This window comes from Capricornis sumatraensis, chromosome 15 (assembly GCF_032405125.1).
Source record: "Capricornis sumatraensis isolate serow.1 chromosome 15, serow.2, whole genome shotgun sequence".
In the NCBI taxonomy this organism is placed as follows: Eukaryota; Metazoa; Chordata; class Mammalia; order Artiodactyla; family Bovidae; genus Capricornis; species Capricornis sumatraensis.
This window is the reverse complement of record NC_091083.1, coordinates 14,934,193-14,957,747: the sequence shown is the minus strand read 5'-3', so window position 1 is coordinate 14,957,747 and position 23,555 is coordinate 14,934,193. Positions and strand designations below refer to the sequence as shown.

Below are 23,555 nucleotides of genomic sequence, written 5' to 3'. Positions count from 1 at the left end.
GTGGGTACTGAAGCTATAGAAGTCCAGCCTCTGGATACCTGAGGAAGTCACTTTCTGGGTTTGTACTTTGTTTGGGGTTCTGGGGTTTTTTTGAAGGTGAAATATAAGTACACGAAAAGACACGAACGGCAAGGGAATAAGATTCTAATGAAGAGTGCCCGAGGGAGACTCTCAGACAGACATGCTCAGCCTAGGGTCCAAGGCAGAATGTGAGAGGTCTGTGATCATGGGTGGGAGAAAAAAGTTTTCTTTTTCACTAGACTCTAACTTGACATTTCCCTCAAGTCTAAATACAGGCAACACATCACAATGAAAGTGGGTTTAATTACAATGAAGGAATAAAGCCGAGGGCCTGCCTAAGGAGAAGACAGACGTATCGGAAGTGTGTAGTCCTCATTAATGAGAGCGTGATGGCATTTGAGTTTAGGATGGGAGAAACAGAACCGATACTGCTATGAATGTGAGATACACATTCCTGTACCGTGGGAGCATCCACGCCTCTGCTCAGACAGACTGTCCATGAGGCGTTGGTGCCAGAGGTTAGCACGCTGGTCCAGATGTAAGACGTCAGTTCTGGGGCAGCTGCTAGCCGCATCCACCCACCAGAACAGGACTGTATCCCCTGCTCTCTGTCCCCGGCTGATCCGCCCACACAAGGTGAGAAAGCACTGAAAGGGAACCGTTACTCAGGACTTAACTGCAGCAGGCAATGAAGTGGTGAGGTAGTCACCGGCTCGTGAGTAATTCATTCAACAAATATTTATGGAACGATCGCCACACGCCACACTCTTGTCAGAGCATTGCTGTACAGTAACAATACGCATTTCCACCCTCTTGAAGCTTAGAGTTTCACAAGAGAGAGAAATAGCGATGGGAACTTAAGAATGTGGATACTGATTACAAGCAATGTAAAACCTCAAACTCTTGCTTAAGCAGAAGCTAGGCCTCACTGAATGAATGGGTGGCTCAGTGGTAAAGAATCCTCCTGCCAATGCAGGAGACGTGGGTTTGATCCCTGGGTTGGGGAGATCCCCTGGAGAAGGAAATGGCAACCCACTCCAGTATTCTTACCTGGAGAATCCCATGGACAGAGGAGCCTGGCAGGCTATACGGTCCATGGAGTCGCAACGAGTCACACACAACTGAGCGACCGAGTAACAACTACTCCTTAATAAGTGAGAAAGGGAAATGGGTAGCAGCCAGCCTTTTCCTTGATGAGTCGGGTTTATCTGCACCCCTATCTGCATAGAAGTGAACGCGTGTACGTGTTGTGCAATACTAAATACCACCCGACCCCAGACACACCAGGCTTCATTTCTGGAAGGCCCCTCTTAATATTGAGGGGTGCTGCTTTGCAGAGATGGCACATGACCTTTAAGCATCCCCATCTCGGCACCTGCTCAGCCATTCATACAAGAAATACAGATGGAGCTCTTGAGATGGGCCAGGCACTGCACCGGGCATAGAAGGTACAAGACTGTCAGAGTGAAGGAAAGGGAAGTCGCTCAGTCGTGTCTGACTCTGCAACCACATGGACTGTAACCTACCAGGCTCCTCCGTCCATGGGATTTTCCAGGCAAGAATACTGGCGTGGGTTGCCATTTCCTTCTCCAGGGGATCTTCCCGACCCAGGGATTGAATCCGGGTCTCCCACATTGCAGGCAGACGCTTTACCGTCTGAGCCACCAGGGAAGCCTGTCAGATCTGGGCCCAGAAATAGCTTACCTGCCTGCGTGGGGCTATAATAGATCGAGCCCTGGGCAGAGACGCTGGTCACGGAGGAAACACCGTGGAGGAGAGGCAGTGAGCCCCTGAGCCATGCCGTGGATGAAGGGTTGAAAGGAGAGAGGAGGCCAGCGAAGCACCCACGGGTGGCCTTTCCAGCTGTGCTGGGAGAAGACCCATGCATGTCCTTCTGCTCTGCCATCTTGATTTGAAAAACCCGATGGGACACTGAGGCCACCGTGTCCCGTCTTACACAGCAACCCCATGTCACCAAAACTGCCTTATTAAAGTGAGAACCTGCTTTGTTTTTCAGGGACCTGAAGCTGGATAACATCCTCTTAGACAAAGATGGACACATCAAAATCGCAGACTTCGGGATGTGCAAGGAGAACATGCTGGGAGACGCCAGGACCAACACCTTCTGTGGGACCCCCGACTACATCGCGCCAGAGGTAGGGTTCATCCCGGCCCCTCCCCACCTCAGCACACCCCAGGCCAGCACTGCTGCTGCTGCCTCCCTGGAAAAACCAAAAGACTTTAAAGTGCTTTGGTGCCGGAGGTGTGTTTATTAATCCAAATACTTGACAAACGCAGCTGCACGAAGGTGTTGCCAGTGTCTCCTGGCGGGTGGTACCAGCCCTGACTGCAGCATCTCGCCAAGCGTGAAGGACCCAGCAGGTCCATCCTGTCCTAGCTCCCCGCACCCCAGCCTTAAAATATATCCACCCTGCTCAGACCAACCGAAAGCAGCCACTGGAGAAGAGCCAGGTGGACCCTGAACAGGCTCTTGGGGCATCCACCTGCATTCAGTGGCTTCGTTTGGGACTAGAAACGCCCAAGTTGTGGTTTCCAGGCTGTGTCCCGTGTGAGCCTGGAGAGCCCCACGTTCTCGTGTAAAATGAGAATACTTCTGTCTTGTGCTATTTCGTCACATGGGAGAGCCTATGAACGTTTAAAACAGAAACAAGCCATTGCCCTTGTATTCTGAGCCCCTGCAAGTGCAGCGTTTGCTCAAAAGGCATCCTTCAATCCTGCTTTGCCCACTGCCCTCCCCGCCCCCAGTTCTGGATTCCATGCCAGCTGCCCAGGGGCAGATGAGAAAGACACCCCCTTGCCACGTGGTTCTTCTCGCACCGTAAGTTTGTCATCGTGGCTTTTCTGTCTTTGAATCTCTCTGCACTGTTGGATGATCGCTCTAATGCCAGCGGCCGTTTCCTTTTTTTTAAAAAGTATTTGTTTGGCTGCACCGCATCTTCGTTGAAGCATGCAGGATTCTTTTTTTTTTTTAGTTGCATCACGTGGGATCTAGTTCCCCAACCAGGGATTGAACCTGGGCGCCCCGCACTGGGAGTGGGGAGTCTCAGCCTCTGGACTACGAGGGAGGTCCCAGGACTGCTGCTTGTACACTTTTTAGACGTTTTATTTTGGAATCATTACAAATTCACAAGAAGCTTCCAAAAAGAGTAAAGAAACATCACTCATGTCTACCGTTCACCATTTCCCCTACCAGTTCCATCTTCAATAGCTATGGTGCAATAGCAAAACCAGGGCAGTGATGTTGGTGCAGGTGTAGACGGTTCTGTTTTCTCGTCTTGTCGCTTGTGTGGATCAGTATATTCTTACTTTTATATCCAAGGATGGAGCACAAGGCTTGGCACATTAAGGTGCACTAATAGAAACCTTTTCAAAGAGTGAATGAAGAATTGTTGGTAAGTGTGTGAGTGCTGAGTGGTTGTTAGATAGACAGTGACGGGCCTCTGATTTCCAGGGCAAAACAAATTTAGCGACATATCCCTGTCATTGCCAAAGTAACAGCAGCATCTTCAGTCTGGGAAACAGGAGATTCTGCCCTGCACGTATGTATTTAGTTTTGACTGCACCTTTTTGAAATGTGAGCTTGGCCTCTGGTGAGCAGACTGTGGCTTTAACTGCCCTGTCTACACATACCTTATGCCCCGCCCTATCTTGGGCAGCCCTTCCTTTTCAATCTCTTTTCTTCGGCATCTTCCAGAATTTAGCGTCCGAGACTGGCTTCTCTCTGCAGCTTCAGACTCATCCTCTCACCTTCAGTCATGCTTGTCTTCACACAGCTCCACTCCGGGCCCTTTCTCCTCCCATACACTCTCCATGAGCAGCAGATGTGTGACTGTGATTTTGAATCACTGCAGCCATGCCCAGACGTCTTGTCCAAACCCGTATGTCTGTTTTCCTGCTGAGATCTCCAACTAACTGGCACAGGCCATTCAAACATAGCAGGTTCCAAACCTGTTCTCTCTATTCTTTCTTGACCCTCCCAAATCCAAATCCTCTAAATTTAGACCTCAGGACTTCACACATCTTTTCTCTTCCCTCCCCAGTCTTGTGAATTAAGATCTCCGCCTCCCTGCCACACACCTTGATTCTTTTTTGATGCTCAGAGTGAATCCCTTTGTGAATCAAATACGAGCTTCTCCAGTCCCTCCCCGTTTGGGGCAAAACAAATTCAGCAGCAAATCCCTGTCCTGGACCTCGGCACCTCTGGTTGGACCCCAGTGATGCCTTTTGACCTGGTTTTCTGCTCCAGGACCACCAACAGCCAGTGCATCATTACATATTTTCACTTTTAGATCATCTTTCATCAGTTTAAAATGCATCGCCAGCTTACATGTATTTATTATACATTATCACCAGCTAGTCTGTCGCACAGAGTCAGACATGACTGAAGCAACTTAGCAACAGCAGCAGCAACAGTACAGCGTAAGTTCTAAAACATGCAGGAAAAGGATTTGGCTAAACTTAAGATGAAATAGTCTTAAATAATTATGACTATTCATAGTACGTTTTATGCTCTACTAAAATCATGAGGCTCGATTAATTTTTAAAATCTTGGCTTAGTACTTTGTGATAGGCACTCAAAATACTGGTTCAGTTTAGTTGCTCAGTCATGTCCGACTCTTTGCGACCCCATGGACTGCAGCACAACAGGCTTCCCTGTCCATCACCATCTGCCAGAGCTTGCTCAAACTCATGTCCATAGAGTTAGTGATGCCATCCAACCACCTCATCCTCTGTTGTCCCCTTCTCCTCCTGTCTTCAGTTTTTCCCAGCATCAGGGTCTTTTCCAATGAGTCAGTTCTTTGTATCAGGTGGCCAAAGTATTGGAGTTTCAGCTTCAGCATCAGTCCTTCCAGTGAATATTCAGGACTGATCTCCTTTAGGATGGACTGGTTGGATCTCTTTGCAGTCCAAGGGACTCTCAAGAGTCTTCTCCAACAACACAGTTCAAAAGCATCAGTTCTTCGGCACTCAGCTTTCTTTATGGTCCAATTCTCAAATCCGTACATGACTAATGGAAAAACCATAGCTTTGACCAGATGGACCTTTGTCAATAAAGTCATGTCTCTGCTTTTGAATATGCTGTCCAGGTTGGTCATAGCTTTTCTTCCAAGAAGCAAGCATCTTTTAGTTGCATGGCTGCAGGCACCACCTGCAGTGATCTTGGAGCCCAAGAAAATAAAGTCCCCCACTCTTTTCATTGTTCCCCATCTATCTTCCATGAAGTGATGGGACCAGAGGCCATGATCTTAGTTTTTTGAATGTTGAGTTTTAAGCCAATTTTTTCACTCTCCTCTTTCACTTTCATCAAGAGACTCTAGTTCTTCAGTTTCTGCTGTAGGGTGGTATCATCTCCATATCTGCAGTTATTGATATTTCTCCCAGCAATCTTGATTCTAGCTTGTGCTTCATCCACTCTGGCATTTTGCATGATATACTCTACATGTAAATTAAATAAGCAAGGTGACAATATACAGCCTTGACATACTCCTTTCCCAATTTGGAAACATGTTGTTCCACTATTCCACGCCTGGTTCTAACTATTGCTTTTTGACCCACATACAGATTTCTCAGGAGGCAGGTCAGGTGGTCTTGTATTCCCATCTCTTGAAGAATTTTCCACAGTTTATGGTGATCCACACAGTCAAAGGCATTGACATAGCCAGTAAAGCAGAAATAGATGTTATTCTGGAACTCTGTTGCTTTTTCCATGACTCAGTAGATGTTGGCAATTTGATCTCTGGTTCCTCTGCCTTTTCTAAAACCAGCTTGAACATCTGGAAGTTCTCAGTTCACATACTTTTGAAGCCTAGCTTGGAGAATTTTAAGCACTATTTTGCTAGTGTGTGAGATGAATGCAATTGTGTGGTAGTTTGAGCATTCTTTGGCATTGCCTTTCTTTGGGATTGGAATGAAAACTGACCTTTTCCAGTCCTGTGGCCACTGCTGAGTTTTCCAAATTTGCTGGCATATTGAGTGCAGCACTTCCGCAGCATCATCTTTCAGGATTGAAATAGCTCAACTGGAATTCCATCACCTCCACTAGCTTTATTCATAGTGATGTTTCCTAAGGCCCACTTGACTTCATATTCCAGGATGTCTGACTCTAGGTGAGTGATCACACCATCGTGATTATCTGGGTCATAAAGATCTTTTTTGTACAGTTCTTCTGTGTATTCTTGCCAAGTCTTCTTAATGTCTTCTGCTTCTGTTAGGTCCCTACCATTTCTGTCCTTTATCGAGCCCATCTTTGCATGAAATGTTCCCTTGGTATCTCTAATTTTCTTGAAGAGATCTCGTCTTTCCCATTCTGCTGTTTTCCTCTATTTCTTTGCATTGATCCCTCAGGGTGACTTTCTTATCTCTCCTTGCTGTTCTTAGGAACTCTGAGTTCAGATGGTTAGTTTCTTTCAGTTTCTGGTTTTAGTGGCTCATAGCTAGAAAAGAGCCCTCACAAAGACGCAGTGTAAGATAGATGCCGCAAGGTATAAGGCAAGGTTCATGGTTAAGAACAGTGGATGTAAGTCCAGAATTTACAACAGCATTTTTGATACACCTGATTTAGCCAGCTTCCTACTATAACTAATGAGATGATCGTTTTCAGCCTGATGATAAAGTGACAAGGAGCTGGGACGAGGAGTAAGGCCCCTGCACTGCCCTCTTTGGCTTTACATCAGTTAGCGTGGTCTTCATCCCAAGCCTCTTTGCAGGTAACTTTTTAAGGACCCACCATGTTGTGAAAATGAGCTTAGTTCAAACAGAACCCAGCCATCCCCTTAACCAGGCCTACGACACAGGTGAATCCACACCTTAGGACAGTAAGTCGTCGTAACAGACACACCTCTCAACGTGCTGGAAACAGATGCCCTGGCGGACACACCAGCAGCTCCTCCTGAGATGAGGCTTCCCGTTCCCCTCTCAGGAAACCTAGTCCTTGTTCAGGTCTCTAAACCAGGGCTCAGATGTCCCTCAGAATTTTTTTAAACTCGCAGAAATGCAGATTCTCGTCTCTTCATCTATATCCTGTGGCACCGTCTAGGTGACCCCTGGAGTGCCTTGAACCGAGGGCCCCTCCTCCACTGCACGACCAGGTTTCCTTTCCAGTGGGAAAACCTGCCATGCCACGACTTTGAGCATCTTCAGGAGGTCCCCGTTATCGTCTGGTACAAGCCGAAACCCCGAGCGAAGGTCCTTAATCGTATGTCCTGAGAAGCCCAGCTTCCCTCCTCTCCCGTGGCCCTGAACCGGGCACTTGGGATCCTGGGTCTGATAGCCCCCACCTCCAGGGTCATCCTCTCCCTGAAGATGCTCCTGGCTTCTTACACTAAGCGGTTGTTTCCTCCTCTGTGGCCCCCGCAGCGCACACGTAATCGATTTGCCAGTAAACTGAATTTTGCACCGTTAAGGACCACAGTTTATCCACTTCGATGTCTAGGCTCCTCCCCTGCCACTCAGAGCATCTGTCACCCGTCCCCTGAATGTCCACACCCAGCCCTGCACCTCAAATGCCCGTCTCTCAACCTGTGCTGGATTCCCCCGCCTCTGGGCCTCTTTTACACAGGAACACTCCCTAGCTTCCCCGTTTTCCGTCAGAACCCTACCCATTTTCCAAATGGGCTCCACACACACGCCATGCATGGGCCTTGGTGAAGTTTTTCCTTCATCTCACTCACTCTCCCCCAGGGGACCCCAAAGATATGGGCGGAGATCCCAAAACCCAAGAAGTTAAGGCATTCAGTGCAGTGTCAGGAACGATGCGTGAAAAAGCCGACTGTGCTCCTCCAAACCAGGGAACAGTCCCAGCAGTCCATGCCTCCTGGGGCCTTCTCAAAACCTCCCTTGTCCCGTCACTGCTATAAGACCGAGGGTCTGACGTATAATTGGAGGTCTACACTCATTTTGACAAAGAATAGGAAAACAGTAAAATAAGGAGACACCCTACTTTCTAACATCTACCAGCCACTTAGTCAAGAATTTTAATACAGAGAAGGTGCTCCCTGGAGAAGGCAGGAGTCATGCTGAGTGGGGGCACTGGAGGGCACTTGGTTTTCTAAGAACACTTCCTCTGCTGTGTACATCACCCGGTGAGCCATGTGCAGACCTCACATTACTAGCTCCACAAGGCAGATGGAATTGCAGCTCTCCTTTACTCTAAGAGAGAAAGAGGGTTTGGTAACATTATGATTACCTGTATTATTTTGAGCAAAGATGGGGGGGACACAGGACAAAAGACAGCATGGCCAAGAGAAGGAATCAGGGTCTGAGATTCAGAAGGGGCCGCTCCAGCCAGTGTTTCTCCACCAGTTTCTTTAAAAATATAGACTAGTTTGAGCATGACCAAGTTAGAGCAAAGTTTCAATCCTGGAGACAACATTATAATGGAAAAGGAACGTTGTATAGTAAGATCCCCAAAGACCAGGGTTCAGAACATAGCTCTTGACTAACCAGGAGACCTTAAGGAAGACGTGAAGACCCTCCCAGGGTCCAGTCACTGTCCTTTGTTAAACAGGGATAAGAGGACCTACCCCAGATGTTCTGTCAGTAACACACGAAGTAGGGGGAAACGCCCAGTACCCATCACAGACGTTTGCAGATTTTCTGTTCATACCATGAATAACTGAATTGGCATTGTGCTTCTCTCTCCTAACTTAGGACTGAAACTCGTTATCACCTAGCCCTGGCAGACTGAATTCCCACCTTAACTGTCTCCTGTCTTCCACATTTCTTTTCATTAATCCAACAGAAATGAAATTGTGTACCAGGATGTGATGCTCAGAGCGGCTTCTGGTTGCCCTGGGCTCCCCCTTGTGGCACGTCCTGGAAATTGCACCTGAACCAGTCCCCACTTGAGGCAAAGGCCCCCGAACTAAGATTGTGCTGTGTGTGCTCATCTTTATTTTATCATTCTCCCTAGGTCCACTTTTACACTGTTCCTTAAGGTTATTTTTTGAACTTTAAGATAACTTTGGTGTTCAAATATTAAGGCCAGTAGATAGCATTTTTATCCTGGAAGTCAGTGGCAGATTGAAAAATTCTGTTTGCAACTTGATCTTTATTTTTTGCAAATATCTATCAGCTTGTTGTCCTACTCTGTCTCAGCATAGTCACAAAATTTGACTCTTCGTAACCATGACTGCTTAAGTTTAAGGGGTGGACTTGGTCAACCTCCTTGGCTGCTTGGTTAGCTACAAAAACTTTATGTAAAGACTCAGGACCATTTGCTTAGGTTGCTTAGTCACTCACTCATGTTCAACTCTTTGTGAACCTGGGACTGTAGCCCACCAGGGTCCTCTGTTCATGGGATTCTCCCGGTAAGAATACTGGAGTGGGTTGCCATTTCTTCCTCCAGGGGATCCTCCCAACTCAAGGACTGAACTCGTGTCTCCTGTGTCTCCTGCGTTACAGGCAGATTCTTTACCCAACAAGCGATCAGGGAAGCCCCAGCACTTAACAGAAAGTCCATAAAATCCGTGGGTTTGGTTTAGAGGCACTGAAGGGCATAGATACACACCAGCTCTCCTGGGCTAAATCTGTCACCCACATGCTCCCGTCTCAGATGGGCAGATGAAGGGTGATGGTACAATTTCGCTGTTTCACTTAGGTGGGGGAAAAAAGAGGTTGATCTCAAAATTATTTGCTTAGTTTGGGCACTGCCCACTCATTTCTACCCAATCATTAACTTCTCAAAACATCGTTTTCAGTGTCATCTTTGCTAAAACTGTGCTCTGTCCTCATGAGTTATATCCTGGGTGGCCTTGAAAAGTCCATGCAAGATCTGAGTCAACCTCATTTTTATTCTCTGTGTCTTTGCCTCCTGGTCACACAGATCCTCCTGGGTCAGAAGTACAACCACTCTGTGGACTGGTGGTCCTTCGGTGTTCTCCTCTATGAGATGCTAGTTGGTCAGTCCCCTTTCCACGGGCAGGATGAAGAGGAGCTTTTCCACTCCATCCGCATGGACAATCCCTTTTACCCACGATGGCTCGAGAAGGAGGCGAAGGACCTTTTAGTGAAGGTAAGAAGTGAAGTCAAGGAGACTTTTGTAAGATTAGCACTAGGTTTTCTGATCGTAAGATGTTATGGAAAGACTGGAATAAACTTTTTGACCAACCCAATACATAGTAAACAATAATTGTTCTGAGCCAGCCTTAAAGGGGATGGTTGCCATCTGTTTTAACTGAGGCACCAATAGGATGAACATGAGCTATCAAAATGAGTGTAAGATAGACCCTCACATGCATAATTTACAAAAGAAGTCTCCAGCAACAATCCCTATACAGTCTATTCTGTCCACCTGAAACCGTAAAATTCCTAGAAGAAAACAGACTTCATCGACATCAGTCTTAGCAGTATTTTGGGGGATCTGGCTCTGTAAGCAAGGGAAACAAAAGCAAAAAAATACTATGCGACGGCATCAAACTAAAAAGCTTCTACACAGCAAACGAAATCATCAAAATGAAAACTTTGAATGGGAGAAGATACTTGCAAATCATATGTCTAATAAGGGATTAATATCCAAAATACATAAAGAAATCATACAACTCAACAACAAACAACTCAGTTTTTAAATGGGCAAAGGAGGATCTGAATAAACGATTTCTCAAAGACATACAGGTAGCTAATATGTACATGAAAAGACGCTTAACATCACTCACCAGGGAAACACAAGTCAAAACTACAATGAGCTGTCATCTCGTACCTGTCTGAATGGCTGTTATCAAGAAGGCAAGAAATAAGTACTGATGAGGATGTGGAGAAAAGCGAACCTCATGCACTGTTGTTGGGAATGTAAATCGATAGGTACACTATGGGAAACAGTATGGAGATTCATCAAAAAGTTAGGACTAGAACTGCCATGCACTCATATGGTCTTCCACTTTGGTTATTCATTCGAATGACACAGAAACGCTAATTGGGAAATATATATGCACCCCTGTATTCACTGCAATATTGTTTACAATAGCCAAGATATGGAAGCAACCTAAATGTTTATCCATCGATGAACAGGGGAAGCTATGCTGTGTGTGAGAGATGCGTAAATGGAATATTACTCAGTCATGAAGATGAAATATTGCCATTTACAACACCATGGATGGATCTAGGGGGCGTTCTAGGTAGTGAAATAAATCAGTCAGAGAAAGACAAGTACCATGTGCTTTCACTCATGTGAAATCTGAGAAAACACACAAAACAAGCACAATGAAATAAAAACAAGCTCATGGATACAAAGAACAGATTCATGATTACCAGAAGAGAAGAGGGTTAGGGGACTGGGCAAAAATAGATGAAGGGGAGTCAACTCTGTGGTGATGGGTGGTAATTAGACCTCAGTGGTGATCGCTCTGTAATGTGTACAGATGTCAAATTATAACGCTGATCCTGAAATGTAATTAAGAATCTCCCCCTTACCCTGGATGAAGATGTGGATAAGATGTGTGGCTTTCTGCTCATTCTTAGATAAAAGAAAAAGTTCTTGTCACTCCTAAGTCAGAAAACACTGTCTCTGCTGAGAAATTAAAGCTGTCCTGGCCAAGATATAAGTCATTACATCAGTCCTAACTTGAGAGCAAAGACTTCCAGCTCCCTTTCCTCCGGCCAGGTTCACGGCTGGCAGCTGCTCACTTCTGGAGAAGAGAGTGTGGTCACAGAGTACCAACTGTGTGCGCTTTCCCTTCGTCTCCAACTCTTGGGTTTCTGCTTCAGACCGGACACAGCAAGAGGACAGGGAGATTATGAAGAGAAAGAACTGCTCTTGTATGACTGGGGGCTGCCGGCTCTTTGAATCTGACGGGTTTTAAAGCTAAGACTTTGGAAGTTCCCTGGTGGCCCAGTACTTAGGACTCAGTGCATTCACAATGCAGAGAGCCCAGGTTCAATCCCTGGTCAGGGAACTAAGATCCCACAAGCCACATGACATGGCCGAAAAAATTAAAAAATAAAAAGGATAAAGCCAAGGCTTTGTATGGGATTCTACCAGGTGTCTTGGAAATGCCTGTAATTGGAGACAATTTGCAATGAAGCCCTTGAGACTCAGGCTGTTGAATTCATCCCTCAACCCAACTTCTGTATGAAACCTTAAGCCAGCGACACTCCATGTGGGTGAGACTCCTGCTGAGCAGAGTCCAGGGGCTGTCCAGATGGACGCAGGCCAGCCCTCCTGCCACATTCCTGACCCGTGTCCACAGGAGACACTGATGTATTTTTCACCCAGAACCCTTGATACTGCAGGCTCTTATCATCTTAGCAGCGATCTCCAGAATTTACTATCAAAGTAGGAGTCAGACCTCACCTGCGATAGACCAGACTTAAGCCTTGGCAGGCTTCCCTGGTGGCTCAGCGGTAAAGAATCCGCCTGCCAATGCAGGAGACACAGGTTCGAGTCCTGGTCTGGAGGATCCCACATACTGCGGAGCAGCTGAGCTCACGCAGCACAGCTACTGAGCCCGTGAGCCCATGGCCGCAGCAAGAGGAGCCGCCGCAGCACAGCTAGAGAGCACCCCACTCACTGCAGCCAGAGAAGAGCCTGCAACGAAGGCCCAGCACAGCCAAAAGCAAACAAAAGTAAGAAAGGAGGTTACTTAAGAGAGAAAAAGAACCAGAACCCAGTGCTACAGACTCCAAGATCACTAACCATGCACCAGGAGAGCCCAGGGAATCAGTCCATTGCACAGACACACGATGCACGGGAAAGCCAACTGCAGATTTAAACTTTAAGTTCTCCTCTTTTGAAGATGCAAAACACCAGTGCAGTGTGATTGTAGTAAGTTGTAAAAAAAAAAAAGAAAGAAAGAAAGAAAGAAACTCATGCTCATACAACATGCTAATTACATATCATGATAAGCACCTACATTTACTGAGCTGTTCCAGCAACTATGTGGATCAAAAAGACCCACAAGTGTTAACCAAGAGCCAGCAGATCTAAGAACTGCAAATGCAGGTGTTTTGAACAAAACAGAGTTTTGATTCCTGACAACTCATATCAGCTAGCTAAAATAAAAAGTCATTTAGGGAAATAATTTTTAGCTCTGCTCTTCTTATAATGAAAAGGGGACGAGAATAGGATCTTTCCACATCAGATGTTATCAGTGGTTTTAAATCCAAACTTAGAAGATTATCCGGCCTATCTTTTTTTCACCAGTCTCCTTTTTTCTCATGAAGAACTGCTCAGAATTAAATTTAAACTGCGTAATGCACTTCAGCCTCTCATCCGACTGTCAGCTGGACTAGGATGTTTCATACGTAGAGGCAGCTGTGGAGTTCTCCCTGAGGAATCAAGGTCTTGAATCTGAAGTGCTGACAGGGCCCCCAGAGGAGCCCCAGCCCAAGGTTGATGGTATTTAAAAATCTGAACCGGTACACCTTCAGCTTGCACTTTCTGATGGATCCAAACAGGCAGTAAACTTAGAAAACTCCCCAAATGACCAATCAAGTTCCCTTTTAATGACTGAACAACACATCTATAAAATGAAGGCTAATTTCAAAATTAACCAATTTTAAAAAAAAGATGACAACAGTAAAAATTAGTTACAAGCATTGAATGTAAACAATTTTGCTTTTCCATAATGGCAGCTTCAGGCACTATGACAGTTGGTACATTTATTTTACACCCTGGCTCTTGGAAGGAGTTAATTGAGGTATGTTAGTTGGTTCCAGCTGCTGTAACAAAACACCATAGCCTAGGCGAATTAAACAACAGAAATTTTCTTACAGTTCTGAAGGCTTGGGAATCCAAGGTCTGGGCCTGGCAGGTGGGGTTTCTGGTGAGAACCCTCCTGGCTGCAGGCACTGTGTTGTCGCGGACAACTCTGACGCCTCCTCTTATAAGAACTCGCCTATCAGATCAGCTCCACCCTCGTGACCTCATCCTTAAGCATCTCCTTACTCCCAGTTCACCCACACTAGGGGCTAGGGATTCATACACGGATTTTGAAGGGACACGGTTCAATCCATAGCATGAAGGCTGCCCTCCAAAGGCCTGGACTGTCAGAACTCACTAGAAAAAGAAAGCGAGGAAAAGGCTTGGGGGGTCTGAAGCTGACATTGCAGCTACCTTTTCCATAAAGCTGAACACCTGTGCCTCCAAACCCAGCTCCTCCCAGCTCAGCAGAGGAGACTCCCCGGCAAGGACGCAGTGAGGGTGTAACCCAGCCCAGGTGGAGATGATGGGAGTAAGTCCACAGAAAGACACCAGGGTTGGGGTGGTTTCCAAGGAGAGGAAGATTGAGGAGGAGGAAAGATGCGGTGAAAAGTGCAAGATGGAAACTAATTGCATCAGCTCAGCACCTAGAACCTGGGAGAACTATCTAGAGCAAGGGCATGGGCCTTTTACTTACTAACGTCAAGTTTCCATCTTTTAATTACTCAGCAATTAAAAGGACAGAACTATTGAGTCACCAAATAAGCAAAGGACATTAAAGTGAAAAGAAGAAAAAGCCAGTCTCTGTAGGTCACGTACTGTATGAGCCCACGTCTGTAACGTTCTTGAAAGGACAACACTGTGAGTTGGAAACCGGATTAGTGGCTCCTGGGGGTTAGGGATCGCAGCGGCAGGGGAGTGACCATCCAGGGGAGCCCCACGGGAGATCTTTGTGGTGGTAGAGCAGTCCTGTATCCCATGTGTCTTCATGGCCGCCCAGACCTCTGCGTGTGATGCAGCGCGCAGGACGAGGCACATGCATTGTGCGCGTGTCGGCCTCCTGCACTGTCGTCCTGTTACGATGGAAGCGCTCGGGGAGACCAGGCAAAGGCGCCCAGGACCCGCCTCTACTCTCTTTGCAACTTCCTGTGAATCTACGTGTATGATCTGAATGTTTGCGTGCTCCCAGAGCCTCACATGTTTCAGCCCTCGAACTCACAAAGTGACGTTATAGGTCGTGAGGCCTTTGAGGGGCAGTTAGGTTTAGATGGGGTCATGAGGGTGGGGTCCTCAAGGTGGGATTAGTGTCCTTACAAAAAGAGGGAGAGAAAAGAGATCGCTCCCTCCAAACATGTGCGCCAAGAAAAGGCCACGTGAGCCCGTGGCAAGAAGATGGCCGCCTCCAGGCCAGGACGAGAGGTCTTACCGGAAACTGACCATGTCAGCGCCTCCTAGACTTCCCACCCTCAGAATCACAAGAAACAAACGTCTGCTGTTTAAGCCTCCCAGTCTGGGGCATTTTGTTACAGCAGACCGAGGCCCTATAATTATTTCAAAATAAAAAGTTTAAAAACAAAACTAAATCTAAAGCTAAATTCTAGCAAATACCCTCCTCCGCTTTAAAAAAAGTCACCTGCAGAGTTTCAGTGGCAGGGGAAAGATTTACTGTGAATGTAGAAAGTGAATTTTCTTGTTGAATAGAGCAGAAACAAAGACAATTAAGGATAAAGAAGGGGAAGAAAAAGAACCAGTTGTTGAAAGAGGTTTTGAATCCATGTGGAGGAATCTGGGCTTATTCTTTCTCATGTGAGCAAGTAGAATGTCCATGTCCTTGCTCCATGGGAAGATCTCCCAGGTTCTAGGAGCTGGGCTGAGAAAAATTGGTTTCCATTTTGCGATGTGCTGATTGTAAGACTGGCCTCTAGTTTCATCTCTGCATCTCTTTTGCTCTATGATTTTAATCCAACAGCCCTCACATCCTTGAGCTCCCTTTTCTGTAAAAATCAAAGGTATGCTAATGAATCATTTTGAGAGAAACTCCCTCTAGGGAGTTACACCTAATGTTGTGAGACCCAGAAGTAATGGATCCTCTGAAAAAGGTGGGCAGAGTATTCACTGGCCTCTGTAACGGCAGTGGTGTCTGCACCGGGCTCCACCCTCTAGTCCGGCAAGGGCGTAGATGCATGTAGTGCGCGGAACAAATGCATGTCAAGAGAGGCTGTGCCCCAGCGAGAGTTACAGCTGGGAAAGGGGACCACTGACAAAACCGAAAGACAGACTACTAGGGAGAAGGAACGTTTGCAGACGGTATGATCAACGAGGGGTTAATAGCCAGCATACGTAAACAACTCACACAATTCAACATCCAAAGAAAAACAATCCAATTTTTAAATGGGCAGAATTTATCTCTGGGCTTTCTGTTTTGTTCCATTGATCTGTATTCCTGTCTTTGTGCCCGTACCATATTACTCAGCTATTAAAAAGAATACATTTGAACCAGTTCTAATGAGGTGGATGGAAACTGGAGCCTATGATACAGAGTGAAGTAAGCCAGAAAGAAAAACTCCAATACAGTATACTAACGCATGTATATGGAATTTAGAAAGATGGTAATGATAACCCTGTACGTGAGATGGCAAAAGAGACACAGATGTATAGAACAGTCTTCCGGACTCTGTGGGAGAGGGCGAGGGTGGGATGATTTGGGAGAATGGCATTGAAACATGTATAACATCATATGTGAAATGAATTGCCAGTCCAGGTTTGACGCATGAGGCAGGTGCACTGGGATGACCCAGAGGGATGGTCCAGGGAGGGAGGTGGGAGGGGGCTTCAGGATGGGGAACACGTGTATACCCGTGGCAGATTCATGTTCATGTATGGCAAATCAAACACAATATTGTAAAGTAATTAATTAGCCTCCAGTTAAAATAAATTTATATTAAAAAAAGAAATGAAAAAAATAAAAAATAACAAAATTAAAATGGGCAGAAGACCTTTTCCAAAGAAGAAATAAGGATGGTCAAGAGGCACATGAAAAGATGTTCAACATCATTAATCAGCAAGGAAACACAAAGCAAAACCATCAGATGTCACCTCATACCTGTCAGAACGTCTATTGCAAAAAGACAACAAGTAAAAAACGTTGGCGAGGAAGTAGAGAAGAGGAAGCTCTCCTGCACTGTTGGTGAGAATGTGAATATTGGGGCAGCCATTATGGGAACAGCATGGAGGTTCCTCAGAAATCTAGAAATGTTTATAATAGCAAAGACGTGAGAAGCAAAGACATGAGACTTCATCAATGACAAATCAATAAAGATGTTTTATAGACGTATGTATGTATATGTATGCACATATATATATACACACACAATGTAATACATACACACACACACACACACATCCAGTATAATACTGTTTAGCCATACGGAAGAAAGAAATTTTGTCATTTGCAACAACATGAATGGACTTAGAGGACGTTATGCTAAGCGAAAATAAGTCAGATCTTGTCACAAAGAGTTGGACAGGTCTGAGCGACTAACACTTGCACAGAAAGGTAAATACTATATCACTTACATGTGGAATCTTAAAAGTACAGCACACTAGTGAATATAGCGAAAAAGCAGCAGGCCCACCGACACAGAGAGCTGGTGGTTACCAGTGGGGAGGAGGGTGGGGTAACACAGGGTTGGGAGGGGAGGCACAAACTCTTAGGTGCAAGATGGGCTAGAAGGATGTATTATTCAGCATGGGGAATACAGCCAATGTTTTGTAATAACTAAATGAAAAGTAAACTTTAAAACTTGTGGGGAATGTCTTCTTTAAGGTTTAAAGAATTACAGCGGGAACACGGCTGTCCGGTTGACGGTGGTCAGAGACATGCCCCTTTCTTCCTCATTTATTCGTCCAGGATGTCCTGTCTGTTTGGAAAATGATGAAACACTATTGATCCCAGACAGAAACGCCTCTCCCTTTAGTAGAAAGAGCCGTCTGAGGAGGGACTGAGGTTGGAGGGGAGATTCTAGTGGCAGATGCGAAGCCTGGGGGTCGAGGGGAGGGGGCCATCCGCAGCGTCCCAGCACTGCTTTCTTGCCCAGACAGTCGAATACGTTTAAACAAACTCCAGCTGCATACTGGCCGTTTATGTAAGAGATGTGCCTTTTCCTACAAATGTAAACCACACTTGTGACAGCTTTTATGGACGAAATCAAACCTTTCTCTGTAAGCATTTATTCCTCTGGTGCAGCCTCCCCTGTGGCAGAGACGATGACTGCCCACAAGGTCAATGCGCATCTTCAGGACCAGGGTGGGGAGGATCAGCTGCAGGGCAGAGATGATAGTTTACTCATCTGTGCAAAACTAGAAAGGATTTGGAGTCCTGAAGCTGGAGATCACATTACCTTCTCATTATTCCTTTTACCGTTTTTTTTTTTTTTTTTTACCTTTCACAGGTATATCTGCTAGGCTCAGAAAACTCTTTTTCATGATCCTCTTGGAACAAACTCCCCATGTTACTGGGGGAATGAACAGAAAACTAGTGTGTGCACACTTGGCCTCAGGCAGCTGTTATACTTCTAACCTGATTCCCTGAAGCATTTAATTAAAACAACATGAGGCTAAGCTTTTCCTTAGAGCATGAGTGTGACCCTAAGAAAGCAGCTTTGTAAGAAACCAAACTTGGTTGATGGCAGTCAACCAAACAACAAACACACACCCTGGTCAGTTACCCTCTGCTGGTGTGTTTTGCAGACCAGGAATTAGCGCACACCTGCGTGTGTGTGTGTTGTTGTAACCCACAGAACAGACCTGTAAGGAGGATTCACTCACCTTACTGATGAGGAACCTGACTCAGAGCCTCTGTGACTTGCTGGCGGCCTCATGAATAACACAGGGCAAAGCTGATTTCTATCGAGGTCTAGATAATTAAAAAAATAGCATTTCTAGAGCAAAGCTCAGACTCTGGAATATTCAGTAGACCTGTTGCCACTAGTTTGACTTGAGTCGATAGTTTAAGACAGTTGTAGAAAAAGAAGGCTCTGAAATCAGGTGGCAAGAGCCAAACCCCTCTCCTAGTGGAGTCAAGCCTTGCGGTCCAGGCTTCTTGCATCTGAGGAGCCTGGTTCATCCCATGAGAAGTAACTGCTCCCCTTCTGCTCCCTTTCAGCTCTTCGTAAGAGAGCCTGAGAAGCGGCTGGGGGTGAGGGGAGACATCCGTCAGCACCCCTTGTTTCGGGAGATCAACTGGGAAGAGTTGGAAAGGAAGGAGATCGACCCGCCATTCAGACCTAAAGTGGTAAGGGGCCCCCGGGACCCTGAGGTCCTGCCAGCACCGTCCTCACATCACACCCAGGCTGCCTGGACCCTGACTCCCCACCCACCCTCTGGGGTGCTGTTCTTGGAAGAAAATCTACTTAACCATAATCAGGCTATGGGGCTGGGGAGGGGGATGTAACTCATTTACTGTGTCTGCAAATGCAGCTGCGTGAAGAATGGATCACTGAGTATACAGGCCTTAGACTGAATATGTGTGTGGACAGGTAACCCTGAGATGCAATGTGGAGCTTTGCACGGATGCATTCAGGCTTTCAGGGTCAAGTCTGTGTGACCCAAACTGAGCATAAACCCTGCCTCCTTTAACAGGAATTTTGGAGCCATGTGTTCTGTGATATTTGTGAAATTTTCCCTGACACGTGTCATCTGGTCATGTAACTACAGACTCTAATGATAATTGGTAGATGTTTTTTTCATGTAAGAAGTAAGGTGGTGCTTAGAAAAAGACAGGTCTCTAAATTCCCACTGGCAAGAGTCCCCAACCTCCCTGAGCAAGGGCAGAACTTTCTGGGCACTGTAAATGAGCAAAGTTGAGATAACATATGTTCTGAAGGTAGATGGTATGTGACGGAACATATGAATGCACCTGAACAATTACGACTGAGCAACTTCACTTTCCCTTTTCACTTTCATGCATTGGAGAAGGAAATGGCAACCCACTCCAGTGTTCTTGCCCGGAGAATCCCAGGGACGGGGGAGCCTGGTGGGCTGCCGTCTATGGGGTCGCACAGAGTCGGACACGACTGAAGCGACTCAGCAGCAGCAGCAGCAGCAGGATGGTCACTTTCATGTTGTGTACATTTTACCACAATTTTTAATTTTTTTATCATGGTAAAAGTCACATAATATAAAAACATACTATTTTAACCACATTTCACTGTTTAGTGGCGCTAAGGACATTCGCAAGGTTGTGCAGCCCTCACCATCACCCACCCTCCTGGGTTTTGCGCCTTCCTCAACTGAAACTCGGTCCCTGTGAAACACAAACTCCCCAGTAGTACGTATACACAATGGAATGTTACTCAGCCATAAAAAGGAGCAAAACTGTGTCATTTGCAGAGACATGGATGGAACTAGAGACTATATCATACAGAGTGAAGCCAGAAAAACAAACGTCATATATTAACACAGATATGTGGAATTTAAACAATGTGCAGGTGAACCTATTTGCAAGCAGAAACACAGACCCATGTATTTGTAGAGAGCAAACATATAGATTCCAAGGGGGTGGGGAGAGTGGGGTAGACTGGGAGATTAGGATAGACATATTTATCACAATTTTTTTTTTTTTAAGAGTAAAGCAAAGTGGTGCATTTGCCAGCTCTATGCTCATTCCTGGTGATTCTGAGAATAAGATAGCAGTGACCTGGGCGAATATGAGCCATCTTTGCACCAGGTGGCACAGGCTTGTGGATTTCAAAGACTGCATTCACTCTAGAAAACGTCTTCTGTCGTTACTTGTGGTGGTGGATGGCCAGTCAGGGCAGTGTGTCCCCAAGCCAGGAAGAGTTAGTTATTCTCAACATTTTCCGAGGGTCCTACAGGGCTGGCCCCGATCAGTCTTCGTATTTGTAACAGCACCATTTCTAATACACAGGTTAATAATTTAGAGAGTAATTTCTGCCTTGTTCCAGCTCATCAGGGCAATGTCGTTTGTCTCGACTTCCATGAGAGACTATGATGGACTTGATGTTTTCTGCACAAAAATAATCGGACCTTTGATCTACTCTTTCCTTGTGGGATGATTCCAGATGCTTCCCATAGGAAGGCATTTCCATGACCTGCAGTCTAAGCAGCTGTTTGTGGGCAAAGGCCAAAGAACCGTTGACCTCAGCAGCTCTGGGGGCCCCTTAAGAGTGGAAGGGCTGACTCTAAGTCATGCTCGTATAAGGGTGAGATTGCGTAATGGTTGCTGTTAATCTTAGAAAGTGGAAGCGCACACCATACTGAGCCGTATTTGTGAACAGGTCTGTTTTTGGTCATGGGCACCAGTAGATCGGGTGGCGTGAAGGGAGGTCACCTTAATCTGTCTTGTCTGTGGAAGACAGCCCAAGAGGTTTAATAATAAAATTAGCATGGGATTCTTTTCCCATTCAGGCCATTAAAGAGTAGAGTTCCCTATGCTATACGGTAGGTCCTTATGAAGAATCTAAAAAAAGAGTAGTATTTTATGTATTTATATATATATATAAAACTGATTCACTTTGCTATACACTTGAAACTAACACATTGTAAATCAGTTATACAGCAATACAATGTTTTAATAAAAAATAAAATGACTTAAAAAAAAAATAAGATGACTGTGGGTAAGGGGAATGAACAGTAGGGAAGGATGTTGACAGAACAGGAATGTATAATCTGCAAAACTCCTCCCCTCCTCCCCTCCCAACCCCAACCCCTACCTCTCACTACTTCTCCACCCAGGGTCACCTGTAGATTAAAAAATCAGAGGTCAGACTGGGGCTGACCATTTTCCCGAAGGTTGCCAATCCCGCCTCACGTAAACTTATTTGAATGTGCAAGTCATAGAATCCCTCTGTATGCATTTATTACACTGTTGATAACACTGATGATCCGGGGTCTGAGAGACGGTCAATAAAACTCCCATGTGATCAGCTGTAAGTGTTAGTTTATTTGCAGATGCCAGCTTTTTCACATGCAGAGTATAGCCTTGATGGTGAAAACAAAGATAACGAGTTCAGGGGCTGATCTTCTCTTTTTCTCCCCACCACTTAAACTCTGATCCAGAAATCGCCATACGACTGCAGCAATTTCGACAAGGAGTTCCTGAATGAGAAGCCCCGGCTGTCATTCGCAGACAGGGCGCTGATCAACAGCATGGACCAGAACATGTTCCGGAACTTTTCCTTCATGAACCCAGGGATGGAGAAGCTGATATCCTGACCTCGCCTCTCCGGAGGATTTGCCCTCTTCCCTCTGTGAACTGGTTCAAGCAGACACTCCTTGGGTTCCTTTTCAACTTGGAAAAGAAAAGAAACACTCACCCATAGAGGCTGAGCCCCTGGGAGCTCCTCAGCAGCTTTGTCTGTAGCAGAAACTAGCTCTGCTTCACTGATGACTGTGGCCAGTCTTGAAGTTAGTTTCTTACTCACTGTAGCTATTTACTTGAAGATGGATCTCCATGCTGTGAAAGATCTGAAAACTGAACTCTGCTCTGAGTTATGACTCTTCACCTGGGCACCAGCTACTGGTCCATGACCTACGTGTTGACTCAAGGAGCATAATCTGAACCTCTTAAGACTGAAGACAGCACATGGCCTGGCATAGCACTGGCTTCCATTCAGCCACAGACAGGTCACCACTAACCCATTTCATTCTGTTCACACCTGTGCAAGTGTAAGGGGGAATGGGTGGGGGAAGCCCTGAATAGGGTCTTACAGGAACTCTTCATAATAAACATAGCTTATAAGTTGAGATTTACAAATCCATTCGTTCTGATTAGCTAGGAAATTCATGGGAGAAAGAAGGTGGAGAGTGTTGGTGTCATTGATATGAAAGGTTGACTCGACCGCTACTCTTGTTACCTTGTCAACATAGAAATTAGAATCCAATGAAGATTTAGTCATAGAATCATTTTCCTCCTGCCAATAAAACTTTCCCACCCATCCATTCTCAGCTGATTTCAGTATCAGTGGCAGTTTCTCATTATCATCCTCACATTAGAACAGGAGAAAAAAATGAAATGTGTAATTCTTCTAGGGAAAAGAAATCCCATTCCTTTATGATACAGTTACTGATGTTTTGATGACTCGTAAGTCTCTTGAGAGAGACATCTTTCAGGATAAACACCCATGCATGCTATTCACAGTGATCTTATTTAATAAGAATTCTAGCTCTACCTGTTTAAAGTATCTGTGTTGCTTGTATATTTTGATAAAATGTTATGACTTCATGACAAAGAGATGGATACATAAAAATGGAATAAAAGAAAGATGTCTCTTCATAGTTTAATTCCCTACTCATCCCCCTCTCCCCCAACTTGGTTCTGTTTGGGTTATCATCTGTTTAGCTATCATTGAGGTGGTTTTAAATTTTGAGAATCATTCAAAATCCTCAACCAGAAGAGAGGCTCAGATAACCCTGAAGTTATTGGTATTATATTTCTCTTTCTCTTTCCTACAAGATTTCTTTTTCCACTCACTTTCCAACATACTTTATTCCAAATTCCCTACACAGTCTTCCAAGGACCTGTGGGATCAGGTCTTTAGTTTTCCACTCTCAACTTTGCTGCAACGACTTCAGTCATAGTGGTCTCCCCGTCACGCTGGACGTAGTTCTGCCTCAGGGCCTTTGCACTTCCTGTTCTCAGCACCTGGGATGCTCTTCCCTCCAATAAGATTCTTTGAAAGAATGATCTCCAACACCCGAATTCAGCTCTGCCTCCTAACCTCTCTCCTGACACTGCTTTCTCCAATGACAGCCTTCTTTCCTGTTCTTATGGAATGTGCTCGATCCTTATCTACCTCTCTGCAACTTTTGATATGAAGTTTAATACGAACTGTTTAATCTCCAGCCCCATGGATGTTCT

General features: G+C 45.6%; 1 protein-coding gene across 2 annotated transcripts in view; it reads left to right on the top strand.

Annotated features, from left to right (window-relative positions):
- PRKCQ (protein kinase C theta) overlaps positions 1-21,910 on the top strand; it is a 94,967-nt gene extending 73,057 nt beyond the window's left edge. The window contains exons 14-17 of one of the 2 annotated variants that reach the window (XM_068987063.1): positions 2,039-2,177; positions 9,866-10,054; positions 18,840-18,968; positions 21,755-21,910. In XM_068987063.1, the coding sequence (XP_068843164.1) occupies positions 2,039-2,177; positions 9,866-10,054; positions 18,840-18,968; positions 21,755-21,910 (613 nt within the window). The remainder of the gene's footprint in view (positions 1-2,038; positions 2,178-9,865; positions 10,055-18,839; positions 18,969-21,754) is intronic. The other variant, XM_068987064.1, reaches the window with a different exon arrangement.
- The last annotated feature ends 1,645 nt before the right edge of the window (positions 21,911-23,555 follow it).